At 28.9% G+C, this 26,167-nt stretch overlaps 1 protein-coding gene across 10 annotated transcripts in view; it reads right to left on the reverse strand.

Moving 5' to 3' along the window:
* The window catches only part of LOC123291080 (basement membrane-specific heparan sulfate proteoglycan core protein-like), a 378,061-nt gene that overhangs the window by 35,707 nt on the left and 316,187 nt on the right, over window positions 1-26,167 (reverse strand). For 6 of the 10 annotated variants that reach the window (XM_044871528.1, XM_044871527.1, XM_044871524.1 and 3 more), the window contains 9 exons: window positions 23,776-23,889; window positions 22,997-23,122; window positions 22,045-22,164; window positions 19,895-20,146; window positions 13,454-13,588; window positions 10,820-11,050; window positions 9,521-9,700; window positions 7,784-7,921; window positions 6,886-7,110 (listed from right to left, as the gene is read on the reverse strand). In XM_044871528.1, coding sequence (XP_044727463.1) covers window positions 6,886-7,110; window positions 7,784-7,921; window positions 9,521-9,700; window positions 10,820-11,050; window positions 13,454-13,588; window positions 19,895-20,146; window positions 22,045-22,164; window positions 22,997-23,122; window positions 23,776-23,889 — 1,521 coding nt within the window. The remainder of the gene's footprint in view (window positions 1-6,885; window positions 7,111-7,783; window positions 7,922-9,520; window positions 9,701-10,819; window positions 11,051-13,453; window positions 13,589-19,894; window positions 20,147-22,044; window positions 22,165-22,996; window positions 23,123-23,775; window positions 23,890-26,167) is intronic. The other 4 variants (XM_044871529.1, XM_044871531.1, XM_044871532.1 and 1 more) reach the window with 4 other exon arrangements.

Consider the following 26,167-nt stretch of genomic DNA (forward strand, 5'->3'; position numbering starts at 1 on the left):
GTTTTGGGGGAATGGAAATATAGTATTGTTTTTATGACGTCATCATGATCAAAACAGGAGTTTATTTAGATTAAAAAGTAACAGAACTACGTAGTTTGTGTAGCAGATTACCGCAAAAAGTAACTTTTATTTGAAATTTTTTTCATAGCCTCCAATATTCGGTACCTGATTTTAAGATTTTATGGTTTTTTGAAGCTAAAAACTGTAATAAAAGTAAGTACAGGAAACAAATTTTTAAAGAAAAATTATTATTTTAAGAATTTGCTGGATAAAATTTTCTTGATTGAAATTGTTTAACTTAAAAATATCGATGTTTGTCCGTGTTTTGATTTTCCATTCCGTTTGTGAAATATAAAGGTGAAAAGTTTAAAAAAATCAGCATGTATAAATGAAATATATAAATCTACTAACTTTGCTAAACGTAACCTGAACATTCGTTGAAAGTCGAAAGCCTTTTAATAACTTATTAATTTTCCTTATCCTAGCAATGTAAAATGATTATCATTTATTGATTCAAACTAATTTGATGGGATTTAGATATTCCTATAGGTAATAATTTTTTATATAGAATACCATAACACAAAATTTCTACAACATTAAAATCACATTTTTTGATTATATGCAGAAAATTATCAGAATATTTTTTTCTAAATGATACAAAATTCTTAGGGAGTTTATTTTTCTTATAAATAAGTACCAATGACACTGGATGATCAGAACAAATGTTCATCCAAAAGATGTATCTTTTATCGTCAGCTTTGAGTGCAGTAGGATTTTTAAAATACTATAAGTCTAGTAAACTATAGTCGAGTAAATGAAGGTAATTCAAATTTGTTCGTAATTAATTTAGAAAAAAACCCTTATAATAAATTAATAATATTAGGGGTTTTTGGGGTCGCTGAAGTCTTTTGTCAAGGAAAATTATAAATAATCAAATAAAAAGTAGAAAATTCTAGGCTAAAACTCCTTAATGTAAAGACAGAACAAGATCGAATATGAATACAAGATTATCAAATTAATTTTGTAGAATTAAGTAGATGAAAATTTAGGAAAATTTATTCTGATAAATCTGATTAAAAATATATTGACGAAAATTCATTTCAAAAAATAGAAAAATATATAATAATCTCTATTTTTCTATAAAATTCATCGTGCAATTTATATGTCCTTACAAGCAATATCAATTATATAACTAATAAAAAATCAGTCATCATGCATAATATGGGTTTTATTTAATTTCCAATAAAACTCAAACCTATTGGACAGTTTTATATTTTCATACGTATTTAATTTACTCTCTTTTATAATTTCATGAAACGATTCAAAATATATAGACAAAAATAAAACATCAAACATATATATAAATAATTCATGGAATCTATAACTCATTTTTCTATAAATTTTCACAATTATCTCAAGCATATTTTATATTTCTTTTCTTTTAAAACTATTTAACTTTTAAGAAAAAAATAAACTTCATAACAAAACAACAAATGTTTGAACACATGATATGGGAGATTTTCCGTTTTTCAAAAATTGACTTTGATTAAATGCTAAATTAATTCTAAGGCATTAAATACTTACTGGAAATACTGGAAAATTTATCTCCGCTGCGCTGTATATTAGTAAATATTAAACACTTCGTAGTCATAGAAAAAACATTAACTTTTTAAAGAAACAAATTCAATTAATTAAAGGGGTATTTTATGATCCAAGGGGACTTTATGAGAGACCTTTAAACCAGGCATGGGCAAACGTTGCTTCGAGAAGTCCCTCATACTTCTGTATTTAAAATACGAGTAAGACAGTGACAACCAAACCAGTAACAACCAAAAATACGAGTAAGACAGAGAGGCAACATTCTTTTTGTAGTTATCTAATTACTATAAGAGAAACTGAAATAGGTAGAAGAGTCGTATATCCGTCTCACTTCCACCTATATGAGCAATGCGGACTTGGATAAATGAGACACACTTAAACTTCAAAAGGACTGGAATAGAGTGATTTTCTGCCACCAGAACTCTTTAATTAATGTCTAGTATAGGATCTGTTTTTATGAGATGCTTTCAACAGTGGACATATGTGGATGATGTCGATTGAAAACGAGAAATAATTCTAATAACCTTTAGTGAATTTATTAGGAAACTTTGAGAAACCTAAATAAGAAGTCAGAAAATATTATCCCAGTACTGGGAAACTACAAAACTTAACAGCCGTAAATGGTATTACTTATAAATACTTCGAATTAGGAGCTGGGATTGACTTAATAACTGCCAATATTAAAATGTAGAGATTAACCAAGTAAACTATGGCTTTCGACCACTTTTTTGAACAAAGTTTGTTAACCTAACGAAAATCTTTGCAGGAGTAAACGTTTTTTATAAGAGGTAATTAAATAAATAGGATCAGGGAGGCATTTGGACTTGACAAAATTACATTAAATAGTAGGGCTAGAGTATGTGGAAAGAAGTACGAGATGACTGCCAAACCTTTTTAAAAGCCATAGAAACCTAAAAAAGACTCATGACTAATAGAGATTATCAATTCCTTGCGGAAGAGCAAGTGAATGAAATATTGAATCAAATTTGAAATTTTTTTTTAATTGCACCATAAGCTATTAAGTAAATTAATCAACGTAGATCAAGTTATTTTGGTATGACGTGCGAAGAAACACACGGACAAACAGACTGAAAATAGTTTTAAAATAGTAAAGAATAAATTTATATTGACTTACCGAGCGCAAACTAATGTTAAAATAAAATTATTCTAAAATTATCTAAAATTTAGCGTTATAAAATAAAAAACTTAAATTTCCCATATCACATATAGACATAATATATTACGCGGTGCCCTTAAAGTTCGCTCACCCCCACTTACTTTGAGAAACAAACATCGGGTCAAAAATTGGACTGAAATGTAAGGTTTCCATAGATTTTTTAGTTCGTATAAAGCAATGAAATTTTTTGAATATAGAACTTTTTTGCATCAAAAGAAGTAAAAAAAATACATATGATCTAAGACTTTTCGTTTTGATATACAGGGTGATAGTTTCAAGAAACCTTAGATAAAAATAACAAAAACGGTCAATAAAAATATGATAAAAAATTTCATTTTGTTAAAATTCAATGGCAATGTTTTAGAACAAAAATCTGAAAATTGTATGTCGGTATATCTCGATAATGAAAAGCATATGACCATAATATTTATATATTTTTAAAATATGTATGTAAGGAATCTGAAAAAATAATTTACTAATTTTCTTTTGAAAATTTATCTTCATGTATCTCGAAAATGAGTCTTAGATCATAATTAGCATCATTTAGAATAATTTGAATTTGGATACCCTTTTTTTGTTATCGGATATTTATTATCCCATATCTTTTTATCATCCCGTATTTATATCTCTAGATACATTGGGGTTACCGAAATTCAAAGACACTACGTATTAGTAATGAAATTTTTGAACTATTCCATAAAAAGTAAATAACAAAATAATAATAATTGAAGACGAGCGAAACATTTCCGAAACCAACCGAAACAATTTTGCTCATCAGAAAAATCTCGACAGTCGTAGTAACTATCACACCATAATGTTGAGTCAATACACGCTGAACCATCAGCACAATGGAAATCATCATCATGTAGACAATTCTTCGGCATTGATACTTTCGACGTTGACCCGTACATTGTGCTGTCATCGGTCGTCTTATGATGAATGTTGTTCCGGACACTAATAAATGTGTCAATCATACCTCACATTTGTGAGGGGGATCATTTCATATCATCTGATCATATGTATTAGATAACCAAAAGAGTAATCGTAATAATAATGTAATGTGTTTTTTTAATCATAGTGTAGAATAAACTAACCCAGAATTGTTTAATTCAATTCCTTTCAATAAAGACTTCACTTGTACCGTTAATTTTAGAACATCAAAGTCGAGTTGTATTTTAAAGACGATGAAAGTTCATTCACACATAATGGCATTGATGATTATTACTTGAATGTCCCGGTAATGTACTTTATTTCATCGCCAATAGATGTCAGGAAGAGTCATATTTTGCAGTTAATGTTTCAGTTGAAACATGAAACCTATCTGGATCGATTTGTTGCCCAAAAAACCCACAGCATACTAATGTTCATGAAAATCGTTGGAGACGTTTCCGAGATTGCTGATTCTTGCCGTTTCCGAAAGAACAATTCTTGTATATTTCGAAAACGGCTCCAACGATTTTCATGAACATTAGTATGCTGTAGGTTTTTCGGGCAACAAATCGATCCAGCTAGGTTTCATTTTTAGAAAAGGTTGTTTTATCCGTGTTTTCAGGAAAAACTGAAACATTAACTACAAAATATGACTCTTCCTGACATCTACTATATTTATACTTTGTAAACTTCAATATTGTCAAATAATTATTTTGTTTTTGTAAATTTGACGTAAGTAAATGCAGCTATTATCCAGAAGTAAAAGTAGTAAAAAAGTTCTGCTATTAACCAGAGCAAAGTGAATTATTGTACAGTAGAACCGCGGCGATCCGACAAACCTTTTGCAAGCCGTTGCCGAATTATCGAATTTGTCGGGCTATATAGTACTGCCACCAACCTCCTGTAGTCCAGAACATTTTGAAAGGCAGTATCTTGTAATCCGACAAATTACATATCCAAGTTATAAGATATTAACCATTTTCTCACTTATAAGTATATATATGTATATATATGTATATATTCGCACGTATATGTGCGAAGTATTCTTGTATTTATAATAAATCTGCACTTTTGTGGTGTGAATGAACTTTTATATTTTTAATTTTTTAATTAGCAAAAGCGGATTAAATGTCGAGTGCCCTGGACAAGCACTTCACCTCCGCACCTATAGCGGCCATATATTATAAATTTTAACGAGTACTTATATAATCCCGTATGTTCTTGGTTTAAACGCGCGGATGCCTCTTTTTAACCACACGCCCCTAGGGCATACCTAGTTTGCCTTACGGATAATCTGTCTCTACCAACTAGTAATGATGCTTCCACAAGTCAATATTTATAAATAAGTATTCACAAATAGAACTGTCTACAGATAACAGGCGAACTCTTCATTGATATTACGATAATGGGTCTAAATATTCTACCGATAAATTTCATTTCTGTGAACAACATATGAATAAAATAGCTAAGTGTGTATATATGTCGATGTGTGTCGCAGTTAATTAGCTTAATTAGCCGTTCATTTAACAACCTAGCTTTTTTATTAACCGGCGTCGTTTAACTAGCAGCCTCAATGAATTCAGCCGTAGCTTCTAATAAAACATTTAATCAATTGGCTGGCTGATGATTAAGCCATTCATACAATCGGATGACCAATTGAAAAAAGATGAAATACCTGACATTAGAAATTGTTTATTTACGTAATTTAAAATATAATATATTATTATTTAGTAATCATGAAATCAAATAGTGTAACTTAAAAATAAAGTACACATGTAAGTAATTAAAATATTATTATTTGTTAAGGCAAATTAAAGTTTCATCCGAACTTTCCGAAATTTCGTCATCTGTTTTAGTATTATAGATCTTATTGAGTAGTGCCTTACTTAGTTCCAAATTTTTGAAATTAGACTCTTCCATTGTACTATATTTTAGCGTAAATGCAATCAAACTGTGAGACCCATGAACAATATTGTTGCTTGCCACCGTCATATTGACAATAGATTTCAGCGCAGGGGGCAGAATTTTTTTAGAAAAAATGGCAGGTTAATACATAAAGGTTCGCCATCCAGGGACCCTGGCGGTTTGATTGAACAGTTGAATGTATTCAGGCCGGTAGTTGAATGACACCGTTTAGTAAAAAAGCTGGGCTGTTCATTGAACGGTTACTTAAGCTAGTTGGCTGTGTCATACAGTTATTTTGTACTACTTTTTACCTAATGAGAGCCATTTTAAAACTACCAAAGGTTCTTAGAGACTTTTAGTACTCATTTATTTTATAACAAGGTTAATAATTATTTTCTGAAAATAATGTTTTATACCTGGAAAAAAATTATAGAACATCGGTAAGCATGACACAACCATAGTTAAAAATTTTTGTTTCTGCTCCTGGCCGCCTTTAATTCCGAGAAGATCTTATTTTGTGGCTTACCTTTTGATAACTCGGTTAATAGTCACATACTAGCTCTTCCCGAAGTTAAATGAGACCAGGAAGGCCCCTCTTGCGTTTAGGCGATAAAAAAGAATAGTAGTAACAACTCACGGCAGAATGTTACGTGTCCTGGCGTATGTGATATAAAGGATACTTATAAACTATTTTCTAATATTTTTTTAGTAGAGACCAATTTTATATTAATTTTTTATGACTCGGACAACTTTAATCAATTTTAAAGATGGCTTTGCTTTGGGTTAGGTTACATAGTATTGATTACTCATATAAGTTCACCGATGATACATTATACCCATTTTTGTGATAGAAGAAGTTCCCTTTTTCTTGTATACAGTTCTAAAGAATAAGACCTGAATATTATCCGTATAATTTTGGATATACCTATCTTCAAGATTGACCATTACACTTTGATGTTCCACTTTATGTTTGCTCGTTTAATCGTCGAAACAATTTTAAATTTGATATTCTTGTTATAGATTATGTTTTAAATAAAACGAAATAATAAATGTTCGGTAAAATTTTGTCGAACATGCACAAATATGTGGCAAAAATGTGTACTCTTATAAGAGATGAGCTTTGATATATAATAACGTGTAGTCAAATTAGGCTTATATAAATATGTATGTACAAAAGAAAAAATTGTTAGCAAATAAATGTGAAGGTTGGTGCATTAAAAAATATAGGGGAACAATTTGAAGGAGAAATTTTGTGTTCTGTTTCAAATGCTTACAATTTCTCTCATCGCTGCCATCACGACAATCAACGCGACGATCACATCGTCTGGATTCGGGAATACACTCTTCATTATCTAAACACTTGAATTCGCCACTTGGACATTCATTGGTAGGGCAATCTGATTCATCATCGCCATAAGTACAATCAGGAACACCATTACACCGTAAATATTTTGGAATACAATTTCCGTCACTACATTGGAATTGTTCATCGGTGCAGTCTGTCAACGAAAATAAAACTATTTTTAGTATAAAATCAATTATTTTCTTATAACAGCATCATCGATGACGAAAGAATAAATTTCAATGGTTATGTTAAAATATTAAAGAGGGAGTAAATGAAGTACTGATCATAATTCGATAATACCTATTTGTTATAGTACGAATCTCATAGATCTATGCAATTTAAGAAGTTTTCTAAATGTGAGATTTTTCTGTCAAAATAGATTGTAGAAGATACTCCAATTTTAACTATAATTTTTCAAGTGATACCAGTGCCTATATCCGGTTGTCACAGATATAGGTCGATCAAACTAAAATAAGACCGAATAACAGAGAGTGTATGGCCATGACTATTTTCGTCATCGAGTGCTGCAATTATTATTTACTATTTATCCTATGACCAAATTTTCAATTAGTTAATTTTTTGAAGTTCGACAACATTTGATAATATAATGTCATTCTTTGAATTCATAGCACAAATGTTGGGTCATAAATTTCATAATGTAATAATTTAAAAATAAATAAATATATTGATTTATTTTTCTTGAAAAATCATGCAAATAAAAGCAATGAAATAATGAACTGTGATTTTGTGTAGTAATTTACGGCGAAATGACTTACCAATATACCAGTTGTCAACTCTATAATTAAACTTTATTATAAATATCTTACCATCGGTTTGAGATGGACAATTTTCCTCATCGGAACCGTCGTCACAATCCGTAAATTTATCACATCGATATTGTTTTAATAGACATGTACCATCATTGCATCTAAATTCATCATCCCTACATTCATCTGTGTCGTCATCTGTGTAAATTAATCAAATCAAAAACAAAACAAAAACGAATAAACCAAAATTTTAACTTAAAATTAATAGTAAAAAATACACAACTTCAAATATTTACAAAGTTTAAACACTTTAAATTCGAAAAAATGGTCGTATTTACCACGGAAAGATAGATATACGAATTATATCTGAAATAAAAATATTTAAGCAAAGTGGGAAATTAAAGTACTTTACACCAAGGCAATATTCGTGATCATGAAGCTATTGGACCTATAGATTTTAAACAATGGACTGATAGCACTAAAGTGATAACACTAAAGCGATAAACTCTCACTGATAACAGTAAAGGTTTTGTTTTTTTTTTTTTGTTTTTTTTTTTAAATACGTTGCTTTTAGTATTCTTACAAAAGCACAAGATATAAAAGTTGTAAAAGTATGCCAATGTTTTCAAAAAAACTCTGATAAAAATATATCTCCATATAATATCGTTTAAATTATGTATCTACGCCCGTGAGTAAGAGGTACTTTTCTCACTCAGTATGGGAAAGTATAGTTCATTACCGCCCTAGTGCGAATTTACTATAGTAACTTTTTTAATGTTCTATTTTTTTTCAATAAGTCAAGACAAATTTTAAATAATAATAAATTATCGTTTATTTTCACATTTTAAAGGCGTAGATACTCTTTTGTACGATATATGTGTGACAACACATTATTGTACTTCTGCGATTGTTCAAGACTAGACAGAAAGAGAGAGTATGGTATTAGTTTTCCCTTTTTGGCACTTGTAAACTTGCAAAAGATTTTTCATGATCACTTAGCTTTGAAATGAAAATTTATGTGTAAAATAATAATAAAGCGTGCTTAGATAATTAACATTAACCAAAAAGATCCAAATAAATCATTAAAAATATTATAATGTAAAAATAAACAGATTTTAGAATTCAAAATTTGATATATTTTCTAAAATTTACTTGGATCTATTACAGTTAGATTAACATTTCCATTTTTTTATATACAATATTAGAAAGCTTCTAGTTTTCACTACTATTGTATCAAACAATTTATTTATAATAGAAACTGTATTGGGTAATAGATTTCAAAAAAAAGCTTTATTACATACATTTTTTGGAAATTTGTTGTGTATGATTGTGTGTAGAAGGCGAGTGAATATATATACAAACATTTATTTTGTTTTGTATTTTGTGTCTTATACAGAATGTTCGATTTATATCTAGGCATATAAATATCACGAGTATGACAGAGTACATGCGTTAAGCAATGCATCTTAGTAAGAGTTGTAGTTCATCTATTCAACTAAGAAACTCCCACTCTCCAAGCGTCTTACAACTATCTGAACGCATATCGCAGCTTTAACACATGTATATAATACCTCTCACTTAGCTACATTGCTTAACGCATGTATTCTGTCATACTCGTGATATTTATATGCCTAGATGTAAATCGAACATTCTGTAAATATGTAAAAATTAATGGCTTTCTACAGAAGGTCGGAGAATAGAATCATTTCAAAATATTATTAATCTACTTGGTGGAAAAAATTATTAGATGTTAAAAAAAAGGTAGGGAATTCGAGCAATTTGATTTGATTCACATACATCCGTGGTCTGTAGTATTAAATCCACCACGAAGTAATACAAATTCTTTATTATTATTATTATTGGGACAATTTAATTCATCTGAACCATCGGGACATTCTTTGGTACCATCACAACGACGCCGTATATTTAAGCATACACCAGTGTTACAACGGAATTGATCCGGGGGACATTCGAATTCTATATGGAATTTGAATAAAAAGTAAATAAACTGAATTTTAATCGGTGTTCAAAGTACATACAAGTGTTTGGATTAAAAATATTCAAATTGATGCAATTAACGAATAGAAAAAAAAAATTTATAAAGTAGGCAGCCCCACAGGCCTAGCCTTTGTTACCTGGCCACCCTGGCGAGATAAATATTATTTATTTCTAATTCATAATCAAAATTTGGCTTCTTTTATGCTTCATCGATTGTTTCTAACAACGTTGTCTTTTCTTCTCCTAATTGGTTAAGCCTGCACGACCCTTTTCCGCTTAGGTATAGGACAGACACTTATAAACACACACACTAACAACTTACACAACGTAGAATTTTTACGATCAGAATGAAGATATTTCAGTGAATGCTTCGATAAAATAAAGAAAGATCTTTCTTTTATAAAAAAAAAATCTATTATTGTATTTTTTTTACACTACTTAGGTAAATAGTCTTAAAAAAGCCGAAATTTTCACGGTTTTTTCGAGGTCACAAACTTGGATTATTCATTGGACCAACATCATAAACAAGTTTGCAAAAGATTAGAACTACCGGATTTGACGCAAGCTTTGGTGTATGAAGTTACTGGGCTATTTTAATTAACTATAATAATAACAATATATAAGTCGCCCTATTACGTCAGTTGGTTAAGGCGTAACCAATGCCGTCCGCGGTATGCTTAGGGTAGAAGATTCGATTCCAGCCGTAGTAACAAAATTAATTTAATTAATAGTTGAGATGGGCTGGTGCAGTGTATCGTAGGTATATGCATGAAGGAGGTGCACTCAGCCTCTGAAATTGAGGAGGTGATAAATGAAATTATCAGCGGAAAGGTGGTAAAACACATATATGGTATCACAATGGGCTCTATAGCCTAAGTGTGTCCTTTGTAGACAGCCACTATAACCTTACCTAACCTAGGTGATACATTTATGGACAGCGCATTAATTTGTATATACTTTGAACACACAAATTTTCTAATCAATATTAATTATGATGCACGATATCAATTCCATTTTTAATATGAATTCGAAATCAAAATAATTCTAAAATAGAATTTTTTTGGTCACACTTTACATGTGATGAAAAAAATAACTTACTGCAATCTTCTTCATCACTGCCATCATTACAGTCACGAACGCGATCGCAACGTTTATCTTCGCTGATACATTCGCCATTTGTACATTCATATCCATCATAACATCGATCGCAACCCTCTTCATCGGTACCATCCTCACAATCAAATTCAGCATTACACCGTTTGTCAAGTGGTAAACATTTATCAGTGTCACAACGAAATTCGGTTGAAGGATTACACTCTTCTTCAAAATCTATGTTTTGTAGGAAATATTATGAACATTAACACAAAATATTTACCCTTCCTTGTCTTATTATGGTTGGGTTCCGTTACCACTGTATTATAAAACTTTCTAGAGAATAAAATTTCGAGGCTAAAGCTAGGCTTGCAGTAAGTTGTAAGTATGCATTTTTAAATTGTTGCAGTATGAATTACTATACTATAAGATGTATAATGATGGCAGAACAAGACTGCCACGTGCTTTTAATTTTTTTTTCCGACCACATATTTCTACTGTATCTGAGGACTGGATTGAGGTCTAGTCCATGGTCGTTGTGTACTTTGTACTGCACATCGGGGTTTTGTTTTCAATAAATTGAAAGTGATTGAAAACTATTTCAATTGTTTCAATTGTATTAACATCGCTTTCTCTCTCATTCGAGAGAACGACATACTGATGCGCAGTACAAAATACGCAACCGATGACAAGACCCCGCCCAGATAGGCACCGTAAATTCAGCCACGGGCGCTTATAGCTCGGCATAGGGATTTCACGTCCTTATTATATAGGTTCGTAGGCCATGGGTTTAGATCAGATAAGGATTTTGATGTTCGGGTTCCTCACAGTTTGGCATTTTTAAGAAACACAAAAGGAGAAAAAAAACGCTTTTCTCAAAATTCTACGTCAAAAGGCCTAAGTAAAAAAGTAAAAAGTATGATAATCTATAAAAAACTATTACTTTTAAATACCGTGGCCTATGAAGAGCAGGAGAAAATAATCTAACACTAGAGAGAGGCTGCTTTAAAGATATTTACGTTTCTATAGAGCGAAAATTTTCAAATTTCAAATGTATTAATAGAAATATTTATTTAACGTGTGAAAATTAATAATTGACTGAGTTAACTGTTGAAATACCCTATATAGGCACTATTGAATGTCATTTCTGTTTTTATTTTTATAAATAAGGTAAGTTTAAAAAACAAAAAGATTTATATAGGATAAGATGCAGGCCATTTTTTCCCCAAAAATTGTTTTGTGGAAATTTATATAAACAGTTCAAAAATATTTGGTTTCTAAAAAATTAACTTTTACCGAAGCTTATATAATCGAATAAAAATAACCGTTGTTTTTTTAACTTGTCATTTCATTGGAATATTCAATGCAACAATTTATAATACTTGCACACATCTTACTAAATACGAAGTTGAGGAAATGGAAGTGTAAGATTTTGCCTCACCGTAAATTGAACTATATATTCCAGATCGTAAATCAGATGATTAATAATTTGGAATTTTAACCCGTCAGGACTGCCGTTATGGGCGTTTTGCTCACACTCGATTTAAAACATAAATAAATTTTTCAAATGGCATATGGGATTGAAATTTTTTCTATCTTCATATAATTCTATCTATTTTTCAGATTTTTTCAACCTATCTATAGGGCCTGTTCGAGTGCTTTCGTTAGTTTATTCGGCTCTGTACGGTATAAATCGTTGTAAGTTATTTGAGGTCGTTGAAAAATATTGCAAAGTCATAATATATACTTGTTAATTTTAGTGATAATAATTTTAATGAGATAATAATTAATAATAAATTTTAGTAATAAACACAGATAACGATTTTTATGATTTAATTATAAAACAGTTTTTATTGAAAGCATTCTCACTGGTACATAACTTATTAGTACCTATATGGGGTCATCCATAAATTACGTCACACCAATTTTACTTCCCCCCTCTTGTCACAAATGGTCACATTTTTGAAGCCCCCCCCCCCTTGGTGTGACGTCACTTATTTTATAATTTAACAGAAATAATTAAATTTACATAAGGAGTATAATAAAAACTTGGTTTCTATGCGTTCGTTTTTTTTGTTTTTACTTGTAAACTTTACGCTTATATTTTAAATTTTAACGTGTGGCGTCACAAAGCTTTTGACCCTCTATCCCTTGTAACACAATGTCATATTTCGTTGACCGCCTCCCCCCATTAATCATTTAATATGCATATAATTAATTCAATAAATATTTACAGTATTATTAATGAATATTTTTATGATTATTTTGATTTTAGTTCTAAAATTATTGAATTATTCAAATGCGTACCCAGTAAATAAAAGAATATTTAACGCATGAAATATTTAAAGCATGTGCAAGACGCGTGAGCAAATCTCTCATTACGGGACTAACGATTACCGTACGGTTGACGGGAGTGCTGACGAGTTAAGCAAATTCAACAATCAAGTGAAGGTTACTTTTTTCCTAGTTTAGATCAAAATTTTAAATATACTTTTAGTAAAAATTAATGTAACTAAAGAGCATACTAGAATATAAGGTCTGTTTAACATTTAAAGATTTTAGTCGCAGAATATTTAGTTCAATTATTAAATCGTGGAGTTGTTTCGAAGATATTCATTATTTATTTGAAGAAAAACTTACTACAACCATCTTCATCGGATTCATCTAAACAATCAGGGATTCCGTCGCAACGTTTATCCTGTTCAATACATTCGTTATCACTGACACATGTAAATTCTTCATCGCGACATGTCGCGGGCGCGGACGTTGGTCGATCTTTTTTCGTAGATAAGACGTTTTTTAAATTCGTAAATATTAATAAAAACGGATAGTTTAGGAGGATTATTGGTAAATTGTGTTTTGTGTTATTTGAAAATTGTGTTGAAGTGTATTTCCAAATTATCGACAAAACAAAAACATGAAACAAAAAATAAAACAAAAATACACAAATTAATAAAATTAAAAAAATTAAACATGAAAATTATAATAAAAATTAATGCAATTTGATGATTTATTAACTTATTCAACAACAGAATTAAATAATTTTTATCTAAAATTATTTAGCCTGTTTCGTCCAATTTTGCTGCTCATATAATACAGGTGAAAATTTTAATAATATTGTAAAAAGTTATTTAGTTGCAACATTAAAAACTAAGTTATTTTTTATGCTCTAAAGCGAATCATACCCACAATGATTATTTTTTTAATTGAGTGTTTGGAGGGTATTTTTTTTTTATTTAGTCGGCTAATTGTTAATTTTTTTTATTATTTTAAATGTTAATTTTCTGTACACGGTATAAGGATGATAACATTAATTAGGAACGTAAAAGTAAAGTTGTTTTTTTTCGTGAAATTTTACAAAAGTTATGAAACTTTACTCATACTATCGGAATAAAAAAGTTTAACTTCCAATAAGGTATCTTTGTCTTATTATTAAATATCTGGACTACCGAGCTTTGATCGTTTTCCTCCTCCAGGAGATGGCAACACCTATTTTAATAATGCCACTTCGTTAACATTGAACTTGTACCAAAAAAAGTTATGAGATGACACTGCCTATTTAGTAATGTCATTATAATATTATTTTGTTAGTGGTGCCATCTATATTATTTACCAAAAAAAAAATTAAACATTACTACTCTCAATATTCAATTATTATTTTTTAATTGTACGAGTTCACGAATTTTTGTTTTCCGCCTTCAATTTTTGACAAATGAAACCTATCTAATTTAGTTTGTTTTGTTAAATATTATCTGTATACAAATTTTCATCCAAATCGTTAGTTAATCCGGAAATAGCTGGCTTCTATTTCTAGAAGGGAATAGAAAATCAAAAAATGGAAAAACATGTATCGGCTCATTTTTATGAGGAATAAAAATACAGTATTTTGTTTTCATATAGGACGGCACCTTCATGATCAAACAAAGGGGCCTCCATACCCATACTTTCTTAAATCGAACTGCATATTTTTAGTAGCCGATTTTGAATCGCTAATCACTATCTATTTCCGTAAGTAGAAGATAGTCGTAAGTAGAGAAATAAAAATTTCAAACCTAATTAATTATTTAATTAATTACAATTTGCAAATTTGTCAAATATAAAATTGCTTTATATGATCATGCATACCATTGGGTATACCGATTGGTAGCTATTTCGTTAGTCATATAAAATATATGAAGTAAGAAGAGTTTTTATGTAAAAAAAGAAAAAAGGAATGTGTACTGTGTGTTATTGTGTGTTATGGTTATGTGTTACTGTGTGTGATTGGTATTGTATGTGCTCAACTTCAAGTGATTAATCTGACCAGCTGCATTTATCCACATATACAATCCCCCTTTCTTTTATACATAAGAACGTCCGTAAGAATTCTTCTTACTTCATATAATATAAATGGCTACCGATACCATTTACAAACAGTATGAACCAGGGTAATACAACTCTTGTAATAAGCAGATAAGCAAATTGAGCAGAGACAGATCTCTTGTAGCAATACTGATAGATAAGTTAATCGAGATAGTGGAATTTATGTCTTAAGCAAAATAGTTAACAAAACACTATTTTACTTCTGTCAAGGCTTACTGTACAACTTTTTACTGATGTTTCAAATCCGTCCCATTTTGGTTTCTATAATTGATATTTCTGGCCAGGTAATCATAATTTGTAAAATTTCACGAAACACAACTAAAAATATATGGTTATAAAAATAGTTAAATAATTTATTAAAAAAACACGTTCAAAAATTAATTTTATCTGAAAATAAATTTATGTTACACATAGGTATTGATATTCAATTATGGGAAAAATATTTGAATTTCTAGTCTAATCAATTAGAAGTAGCCTAATAAAAATAAGATTTGTAATTCTTACCAATGATTTTATCAAAACAATCAATTTCATCAGATCCATCAAAACAATCTTTTTTTTTATTACAATATTCTGATTTTAATATACATTTTAATCTATCTTTACATGGCCATAAATTATTGGCATCATTACATTTATAGTCGATGGATCTAATATAATTTTCTTATTTGAACAATTCAATTCAAATAACAAAAATTAACATTGTTAAACCCAATTCCCCCACCACGTTCATACCATACCATGCCCATCACCAACAATACCATAAATATATATACATATTTACAAACAATATGCAAATTTTGCGTGCAAAAATTTTATGTACATGCACCATGCCACAGCCAAAATATTTTAAAATTTAAAACAATATTATGAAACAAAATATAAATTATTATTATTAAAAAAAATTTTATAAAAAAAAAGCTTTTTACAATTTTTAATTCATTTAAAAAAGTATGTCAATGTTGTTGTATACGTCGCATCGGACAAATTGAAATCCTCAAAATTGTTCTTAATAATATAAAAAGTAAACTAATTTGCAAGGCCCGATCGAGCTATTTTGCCGCTCCGGACAAAAATAATATTTGCCGCCCTTCACATAACATATACAGCGTGTTTTTAAGTAGACATATGCTTCAAAGTCGATAAATAAATTTAATCGAAGAAAATTCTTCTGGAGGTTCTACAATCTTGTAGCATATTTATTAAACAAAAAATAGTTATAAAACAAAATAGTTCTACGTCATAATTTATGTTTGTCTTTTGTTCCCAGATTTCTTGCCTCTCACATTATAACACAAACACAAACGTTTTATTACAATAATGTATGAGATAAGGAATCTGGCAACAGACATGGATAAATATACAGCATCTACCTCTTATACTGGTGGATTTTTTATAACAATTTCTAATTTGTATACAACAATACCCAAATTCTTATTATGCATACTTTTTTGGAATGAACTAAAGTACTGTACGAAACGGCGCTGCTACGGAGTACAGAAAACTATTCAACCTCAATTTTTTTATACGATTTTCTTCAAATTGTCCTAATGATGATATAAATGCATGTTGCCAGTTCGGAAATGTGGTCTGAAAATTTTTTTTAATAAAATGGCAAAAATTATTTATTATGCCTCGAGACAGAGATTTTAAAGATAGTTGGACAATTTAGAACCAAAAAGGTCTCTCATAATTTTTTTCTAAAGCTAAAAATTTCAGAGATATTCATTTAAAAGTTCGAAAAAAATGCGAAAATATGTCCACTTTCAATCTTGAAAAACAATATGAAAAATACAAAAATTTTAATGTTGCCAAAGTTCCAAAAAACATCCCTCAACAAAGCTTCGTAGCGTTTTAGGCTTTTATTTTATTGTAAGCTCTTCTATGTTATAAATAATTAAGTGCTTACATATACCTTACTCTTTGTGAGTGGAAGAGAGACTGAACATATTAGTGTAATTTAGCAAGTTTTTCTTCTACACAAATAAAGTATATACAGTATGTCGCATTTAAGATGAAGACACTCTCATATTTTCGTAATTTATAGGAATATCAGAACTTTAAACTTCACCTACCACAAATTGACAAATACAGCCGTTTTTTAATATTTTACCTAGCATCAGATATGATTAGAGATATCGAAAGAATTATTAGTAAAAGTTGCTTAGAATTGTTTTTTATACCCATATACCGATTTTAATGACAAAATTCGCATCTTTAATTTTTTAATTATTTTGGTCCACACTCATAATTACTACAAGTTTATTAAAATATTTGAATACATAAATAACACTATTAAATTATCAATTTGAATTTAAAAACTGGACAAAGTGATAATTTAAAAGTGTTATGCATTCGAATATTTCAATAAACTTGTAATAATTATGAATGTGGAGCAAAATAAGGAAAAAATTAAAAACGCAAATTTTGTTGTGAAATTCGGTATTTGTTGTGAATTTCTGTATACAAACAATTCTAAGCAACTTTTTCTAATAACTTCTTTCGATATCTCTAACCATCTCTGGCCCTAGGCAAAATACTAAGTATCGGCTGTATTTGTCAATTTATAGTAGCCTGACTTTTAAATTCTGTTTTCGGTTAAGTATCTTAAAATATGTGACCCATCACCTTGTATGGCTGTGCAAAATTTCAAATCGATATTCCCATGGAGGTTATAAAGAAGGAGAACGATCGCTACATGCTAAAGCCTTAGCGCATCTGTCCCTGAAAATTTGTAGAATTTATAGTTCATTTTCAGCCACCAGCCGCGCTGTCGCCGGTAAGTAGTATATTAGCGCACAACAGCCCGCATTTAATGAGACAACTTAGCGATCCCAGCGCCTCACTTATTTTGTCCATATTTTGGGGACAATATTTTCTATTGCGATCGTTCTCCTTCTTTATAACCTTCATGGATATTCCTATAAATAACGGAAATATGAGGGTGTTTTCATCTAAAATGCGACACACTGTATATATGCAAGCACTTAATTGGAACTTACGATAAAATAATAGGCTTAAACGTAAGGGAACTTTGTTAAGGGATGTTTCGAGAATATTTAAGACCTGTCAACATTAAAATTTTTGGTTTTCATATTGTTTTTCAGGATTGAAAGTGGTCATTTTCGCATTTTTTGTCCTTTAATAATTTAATTAATATCTAAAGTATCTTAAAATCTTTTTCGAAAAGCATAATAAATAATTTGCGCAATTTTATAAATGAAATTGTTAAAATATTTCCGACCATTTTTTCGGCCTGGAAACATGTATTTATATTATTATTAGGACAGTTTGAAGAGAATCGTGTAAAAAATTGATGTGTGTAGTTGTACACATGCGCCGTTTTGTACTGTACCAAAAAAAATGACTGATTGACTATAATTACCACAATCCCTTTCATCACTGTTATCTCTACAATTAGATACATTATTACATAATAGTACTTTATTGATGCATTCGGAACTTTTTATACACCGAAATTCATTATATTTACACCGCTCTGAAATTAGTGATTAATTAATTTAAAAGAGTTAAGTTATTTTCTAATAATTATTTTAAAAATTCTCATTGGTAATTTTACATATTGGTATGCGTAAAATAACTTTTCATATCCAGTTAATTTATTTAATGTTAAGATCGTGGAGGAGCTACGAGAATTGAATAAAGGAGCTCTTTATCGATTGAAATATATACAGTAGAAAATTACGTTTTCTTGTGGTTTAGATGCTAGAGGCATTAAACAAAATCTGATAGATAAAATAAAAATTTTTGTCAGAAATTAAAGAATCCAATAAATATTTTAGTTAAAGAATTTAATCTGAAATAATTAAGTATACACAATTGTCAATCGCGATTGCTTTTCCGATTATTTATAATAGATCTATCTATGGGTGTATTTACCTATAAATTTTTCAAAGCATTCGCTGTAATTAGCAAAATTCAAAATTCCATTCCATTTCATCAGTAAGTCCGATTTCAATAAAATTCCGTTTCAAGAAGGGTTTTGGTATTTGAAAGGTCAAGTTCGTTAATGAGAAAAATCGATAGATAAACAAGGTGGGGGGTGCACAAAGTATAAAATTTGGAACTATTCAAAATAAAAAATATTTTTGTCTTTTCTGATCAGTTTTAAGCAAAAAAGTACTCAAAGTGCTCTTGTGATTTTTTCTTTAGACGCTTAGTTTTCGAAATAAAAATTCTTGAAAAACTAATCAAAATGCAATACTATCCGACGAAAAAAAAGTGTTATTTTTTCAATCTCTGAGGGAATTCGCTTAGCTAACGAATTTTTTCTGATATTTATTTTGAGCTGCATACAAATATCGATTTATTAATGAGCATTTTTAAAATTTATTGGAAATCCATGCATTAAATTTAGTGTTATTTTAAAACTAGTAATCTCATGCCATTCAAATAATTAATTCTATTTTTATACCTATTTACAAACTTCCATGAATCACACTTCTAATTACGTGTACCTAAGAATTATTGTGCGAATTATATATTATGGAAATGGTGATATTTGCCAAATAGAATAGCGAAAAACCGAATCTAACTAAAAACATCAACAATCATACCGCAAAGTAAAAATAAAATAACGAAGAATTTGAACAAACATCCAGAGATTATTCTTAAATTCGAAGGTAAGTAGTGTATGGAAATATAATGTTAAAAGATAGAGAAGAAATTTTTTTGGTTGATTTTGTTTTTTCAACTCACCACAATTTTGTTCATCTTCATGTGACTGACAGTCAAAATTGCCATCACATACTAAATCTTCTCCTATACAATCACCATTATGACATCGATATTCATATGGCTGGCATGGACGTAAATCTTTACAATTACTTTCATCTGAACCATCAATACAATCGAGTCTATTGTCACATTTACGACGCTCATCAATACAATCTCTTATGTCAGGATTTTTTGATATCAAGCATTCAAAAGTTCCAATTGGACATTCTGACTCTATAATTTTTAAGGTGTTAAAAAGAATTTTTTTTCTTTCTATTACATAACTGAATTTATAATATTCATATCATAAACTGATAGAGATTCAATAATTTAGCCATTAAAATCTGTTTCTTCTTCGTGCTACTGTTATATAGATTTAAAAAGATTACACGCAGGTTTGTCAAAAAATAAATTCAATCTTCCGGGCGAAATGAATCTATATTTAAAGTAAGTTAAGTTTTGAATTTTGAATTGTTCGGATGAAACAAAATTTGTCAAATACATTGTGCGATGTAAATTTACTTATAATATATATAATATGTAGGTACAGGTTTTCACTTGAGATTTCCAAAATAAAAAATAAAAAAATATAGGACAGAAATTTGAAAAAATTCTCAAATAAGGAAAAATTATCTTAAAAAAATAGTTCTCGCATAAGAAATCAATGAAAATATTTGTTATTATTTTATCAGATCACTAAAAATATGCATTGAAAAAAGTAGGTACTCTATAAAGAACGAATTATTTACAAAAAATATAGGGTTTCATTTGAAAAAATGAAGTTGGCCACCATTTTATCTAGAACTTATGCAGCTAAATATAACATTGATTTCGAATTGATCGAGACTTTCAAATGATCAAACTTTTGTTTGAAACAATTTTTTGTATTTGATTTATTTCGCTATTTTTTTGCAAATGTCAAGTTAAAAAAAACTCTCTAGGTATATATAAATGTAAGTAACTAAAATCACAGATGAATATAAAAATAAATAAATTTATAAAACAAATGAAATTTACAAAATTTTAAAAGCTCCGACAAAACAGGAAATTACGTTGAAAGTTCCGGTATTTTCCATGATAATCTCTCCAAACTGAACAAATTTGCGCTTTAGCAGCTACGATGCTGCAGACAGATACACAGACTCACAGTTTTGGCGTTGGTAGTGAATCTTGTTAGTACCTATTTAATTTAATGCTTTTTAGAAGGCGTTTAATTATTTGTTTCTCGTGAATTTAGTGACAGTCTATGTTATGAACTTAATTAGAAAATTTAAAAATATTTTTTTTAATATCACAAAACAATCATTTAAAAAATGTATAGATCTTAAAAAATTGAAAATTTCTGGATTATATATTAATAAATTACTGTACTATTTCCAACGTTCCCATATTATAATCAGATGTCACCACAATTATTAAAAAAAGATTTTTATCTAAACAGGCAGACTTACACAGACTTGCAGATTCCTTGAAAGGGGTTAATAATAAACCATTATAATATGTAAAAAAAGATGACCTTGTAATTTTAGATTTAAATAACAAATTTTTCCAAATACTTTTTTCAGGTAGACTGCCTCATAAAAGTTAGTTGACTTTGGAATTACATGTAGTTTAGTCTTGTGGTAGAATTTAATTGAAAAATAAAATAATTCGATATCAAACGATAAAGTAATTAGATAAATCTGTGCTTGTGTGACGCATCATTTAAATATTAATAAATAATTAATCAATTTCATTTTGGTTTTTATTTGAATGGAAATCGTTTTTAGAGAAATTGTATTAACAAGTACTGATAAAATTGTAAAATATTATATATGATAAAATTAGAAATATTAAAATAATTGGAAATGGAACATACAAGTTTTTTAAATAATTTACGGAATATCTATATATAATACGGTCTCTATTATTTTTGAAAATATGATTGTTTTATGAAAAAAAATTCTTTTTAACATTGGTCGCCTTCAGAAAAATAAACCAAATTAAATTACAAAATAGAACGAACATAAGAGACAATCACAACTTAGTAGATAAATTTGTGATTGATTCATTTTCAGTTTAAACTGTTTCAAAATTGTTTAAGTTTTCTGAACGTGACTATTATATAATAATAAAAATTATTTCACTCATACTTTCATGACAATTTTTTTCATCAGACTTATCAAAACAATCGTAAACACCATTACAACGCCTCTCAAGTGGAATACAAACTGAATTGTCGGCAACACATTTAAAAGTATTATGCCCACATGCTGCGAACAAGATGTAAATAAAAAAAATGTTTTCCACATAAAAATATAAATATTCTTGAGATGATGATGATGAAAATAGTTTTTCACAAGGATTACGACAGACAGAGAAAGTACAAAACAAAGAAAACAACACAATAATGACGAAAGAGGGTGAAAAAACACATAAATTGATGAATAATATTCACAAAGTGTAATGATTCACAATAATGAGCTAATAGTCCAAGAGCTGAGTGTAGTAAGCCCTCCATGTTAGTTTTACTTCTAAAGTTTAATTTTAAAAAGTTTTATATCATAAGTTGTTCAAGTCAAAATACACTAAATTTTAAATGTTCTAAAAGTGGCCTTAAGTCCTGTGAAATAAGTATTTTCACTGAAAATATTTTAACGCAAGTGTAAAATCTAATAGTTTTTTGAGTTCGTGTTTGCGACCACCCTGATTTTTACCTTTAACTTTCTACCTAGGTAAAACTATGAGATATATTAAAATTGAGTTCTACAGTTTTAGTTACGGAGAAATGGCTCGAAATAAATTTTCGAAAGATGGGAATTCACGGACTTTTGACATAAAACTTAGGGTCTCTTAAGGTGTGTGTAAAAACACAAAATTTAGTTTTAGTGCTATTAAAAGAAGACTTGCTACAAACAGCTCTCCTACAACAATGATTTAGAAAATGTATGACTCATTTAAGAATATATTAACAACATTTAGAAAGTAAAATATGAAAAACAAGAAGAAGAAGTTTTAAAAACCACAATATTTTATTCGAGAGAAATTTTCCAAATGTTAGAAGAATTAATTATCAAGATGAATTTTGTCTAACATAAAACTTACGACATTTGAGTTCGTCCGCAAAATTTTTACAATCATAATGACCATCGCAACGTTTATCAATCGTAATGCATTCATCACGACTACATTGAAAATGTGATTCTGTAGGACACACTCCACTGCTTAATGCTAATTAAATGCACAAAAACGTATCATGCATTTCAATAAAATAAAAAACAAAAAAATGCAAATTATAATAATGTAGGCAATACTATTTACATAAATGTAATAACAAATGTATAAACCATTCTAAAATATATATAGTTTATCTATTGTCTAACAGATGTCTATACTTGTCCTATATTTACAGAAGTTTTACCATCACCAATAATATCAAAGTTCTTACCTTACCATTTTCACTTAATGAGAAATTTGAGAGCTTCATGCAAATATAGTATAAAATTTTGTTGCGAATGCAATTTCATAGCCGTGCAATTTTAGGTAAATTAACGCGTAAGATTATTATCATGCAACAAAACAAAGAAATTAGAACTTAATAATTTAAAATGTTGCAACAGTATTATTTTTCTTCGTTTTTCTTCAAGTAGAGATAATAATTCTGAATTTTTCTTAATATAATAATTTTAAAATAAAAATAAAGACACAAAAAATAAAAAAACATAAAAAAAATTTAAAAAGGAAGCTTTGTATACGGCGTATGTGTGCTATAATTTGTGTGGAAAAAAAAGCATCAACGAAAAAAAACAGTGATATGGTGCTCTCAGATAATAGATTATTTTTTTGTAAAACCAAATTCCTTCTTTCAAATAATGAAAACTTACAGCAGTTTTTCTCGTCTTCATCATCTCCAGGACAATCTACTACGTTGTTACAACGTTTTGAGGCGGGTATGCAACTGCCATCTCTACAACGGAATTCATTTTCTCTGCATGAACCTGAAAAAAAGAGATAATATATTTTAAATGATGATTGCATTGCCAGTTAGGTTAAATACACAACGATAATATTCCATGAATAGTTTCACAATTAATTAGGCAAATTTCAATGTTATGTAACTTGATAGATTATATTAAACCTAGTATACCTGCATTATATCTCAATTTGTTTGTTTTGTTTTGGTGTATCTGAGTACACTACAGTGGAAAAATAGCATTAAATTTAGTGCACAAGGATCGAAAAAAGAATCATGTTTCGTTGAATTACTCTCAAATGTATTTAATTTATTTTGTGCTTGTTATTTAATATATAATATATATCGAAAGTTACTTAGTTCCTACTGGGCGTCAGAAAATATTATGCTTTATATTAAATAAACTCACTTATATGACTTGTTTAATATCATGTAAGTATCATAGATTTTGTGTATTTGAAATCGGATAGAAATTTATTTGATCCACAAAGAAGTATGACTACTACAACCTACAACATACCTTTATTGAAAAACACTTAACATTGTCATATTATATTATACATTATATGTATGTATACACATATTATTTTTATATATTATATATAATGTAATATAATCTTATATATAATGTAGTAGTACAAAGTTTTTATTATATTAAATATCAAACAATCGTTTGAAATCATTCTTTTGCAATAGACAATATATTATAAGACACATTTTTGTGTAGTATATTTTATTTACTTATTTGTAACCTCCATGTATACACTAGTAATACGGAAGACACGTAAAATATAAAAAAAAGTTCCGTTTTTTATAAAGAATACCGTAGCTAATTTCATTATAGTTACAATCCCGCAAAAAATAATCATTTCTTAAACTGTATACGCAATATGGATCAATCAGCAAGGTCTTTGTCGTCACGTGGAATTTATTTTTAATTTATTTGCTATCAATCAGATATAATATTACAGAGCAGAAGGTACAAGGAAAATACTCACTGTCGTATCAAAAGAAACGTAAACACTCGCAATTTATCAGCGAAACGGGTAAGAAACTTATAAGGAGTTGTATAGAATTTTCCAAAATCGAATTAAGATAAAGTACTTTTCGGAACATTACCTTCTTTTTTAAAATAATAGAGCGGAGGTTGGTGTGTACCCTCCCCCCAATTCCCGTGTTAATTTACGACAAATACATTTGATTGTTTGTATTGATATGGACTTTAAGGTTTTAAGTATTTGCCACTTGCGAATTACAGCATATAATCTTGAATTGGTTACGTGGAGAAAGTGGCATTTTTTCTAATGTTTCAGCGAGCAACCAAAGAAAAAAGTTGGACTTTGTTTAGAGGTATGGATCCCCTTTCTTTGCATGTGACCATCATAATTATGTCCGATATCTTGTCGTTCATCTTACCAGCCTTTTGAACGTGCAAAGTACACACTCTGGAGTGGAAGAACTAATTTGTAATAAAGAGTTTCGTGTCAGCAGATCACAAGTTTCAAGTTCAAGAAATTATGTGGATATCACAATAGAAAAGATTAATTTTTCAATTTTTTCTCTATTTTCCGGAATATGTTGTAATTTAAAAAAGGCAAACAATTGGTAGTAATTCTTAATCTGGTGGAAATTTAATAATAAAAAAAAATATAAAGGGCTTTTTGCGAGACGCGGTTTTTTAGTCCTTTTGCCATCGGCTTACATCCATCACTGATTATCAAACTTTCTAAAACTATGGATTTTAGAGGTCTTAAACTCGGAAGACGTTGTTGTCCAATAAGTTGTTTTCAAATAACTCAATGCAAATAGTTTTTGTGGTATGATATGGAGGCCGCATGAATATTTTGCATTATATTTTTAATAATATTCTCTATTTTATAAAACTTTTATTTTTTGAAATATTAAACTTGCTTTAATGGTCTCTTTTTAATGATAGTTTTTCTATTCTTTAATCAAAGACGAATATTTTTGTTGTATTGTCAAACTCAAACGATAAAAGAACTATTAAACTTATAGTATTATAAACATTTGAGTTACTAGCTACTCACTTATTACCTGAACTATTTTCTATGTCGTTGAACAAATAAATATTGATTTTCATTGATAAGATCAACATTATTTATTTCATTGAATCACATTTATGGTGATGCATTCAACATCTAACTGATGATGCATTCAATAAAATTAAACGAAAAAGAAATTAGTATATTCTTTATTTTTATTTTTTTTTTTTTAATATTATTTAATAATAAAATAATTTTCTTTACAGTAACATATTGGTAAAATCTTCAATTAACTATTGG

This window comes from Chrysoperla carnea, chromosome 1 (genome assembly GCF_905475395.1).
Source record: "Chrysoperla carnea chromosome 1, inChrCarn1.1, whole genome shotgun sequence".
Classification (NCBI taxonomy): domain Eukaryota; kingdom Metazoa; phylum Arthropoda; class Insecta; order Neuroptera; family Chrysopidae; genus Chrysoperla; species Chrysoperla carnea.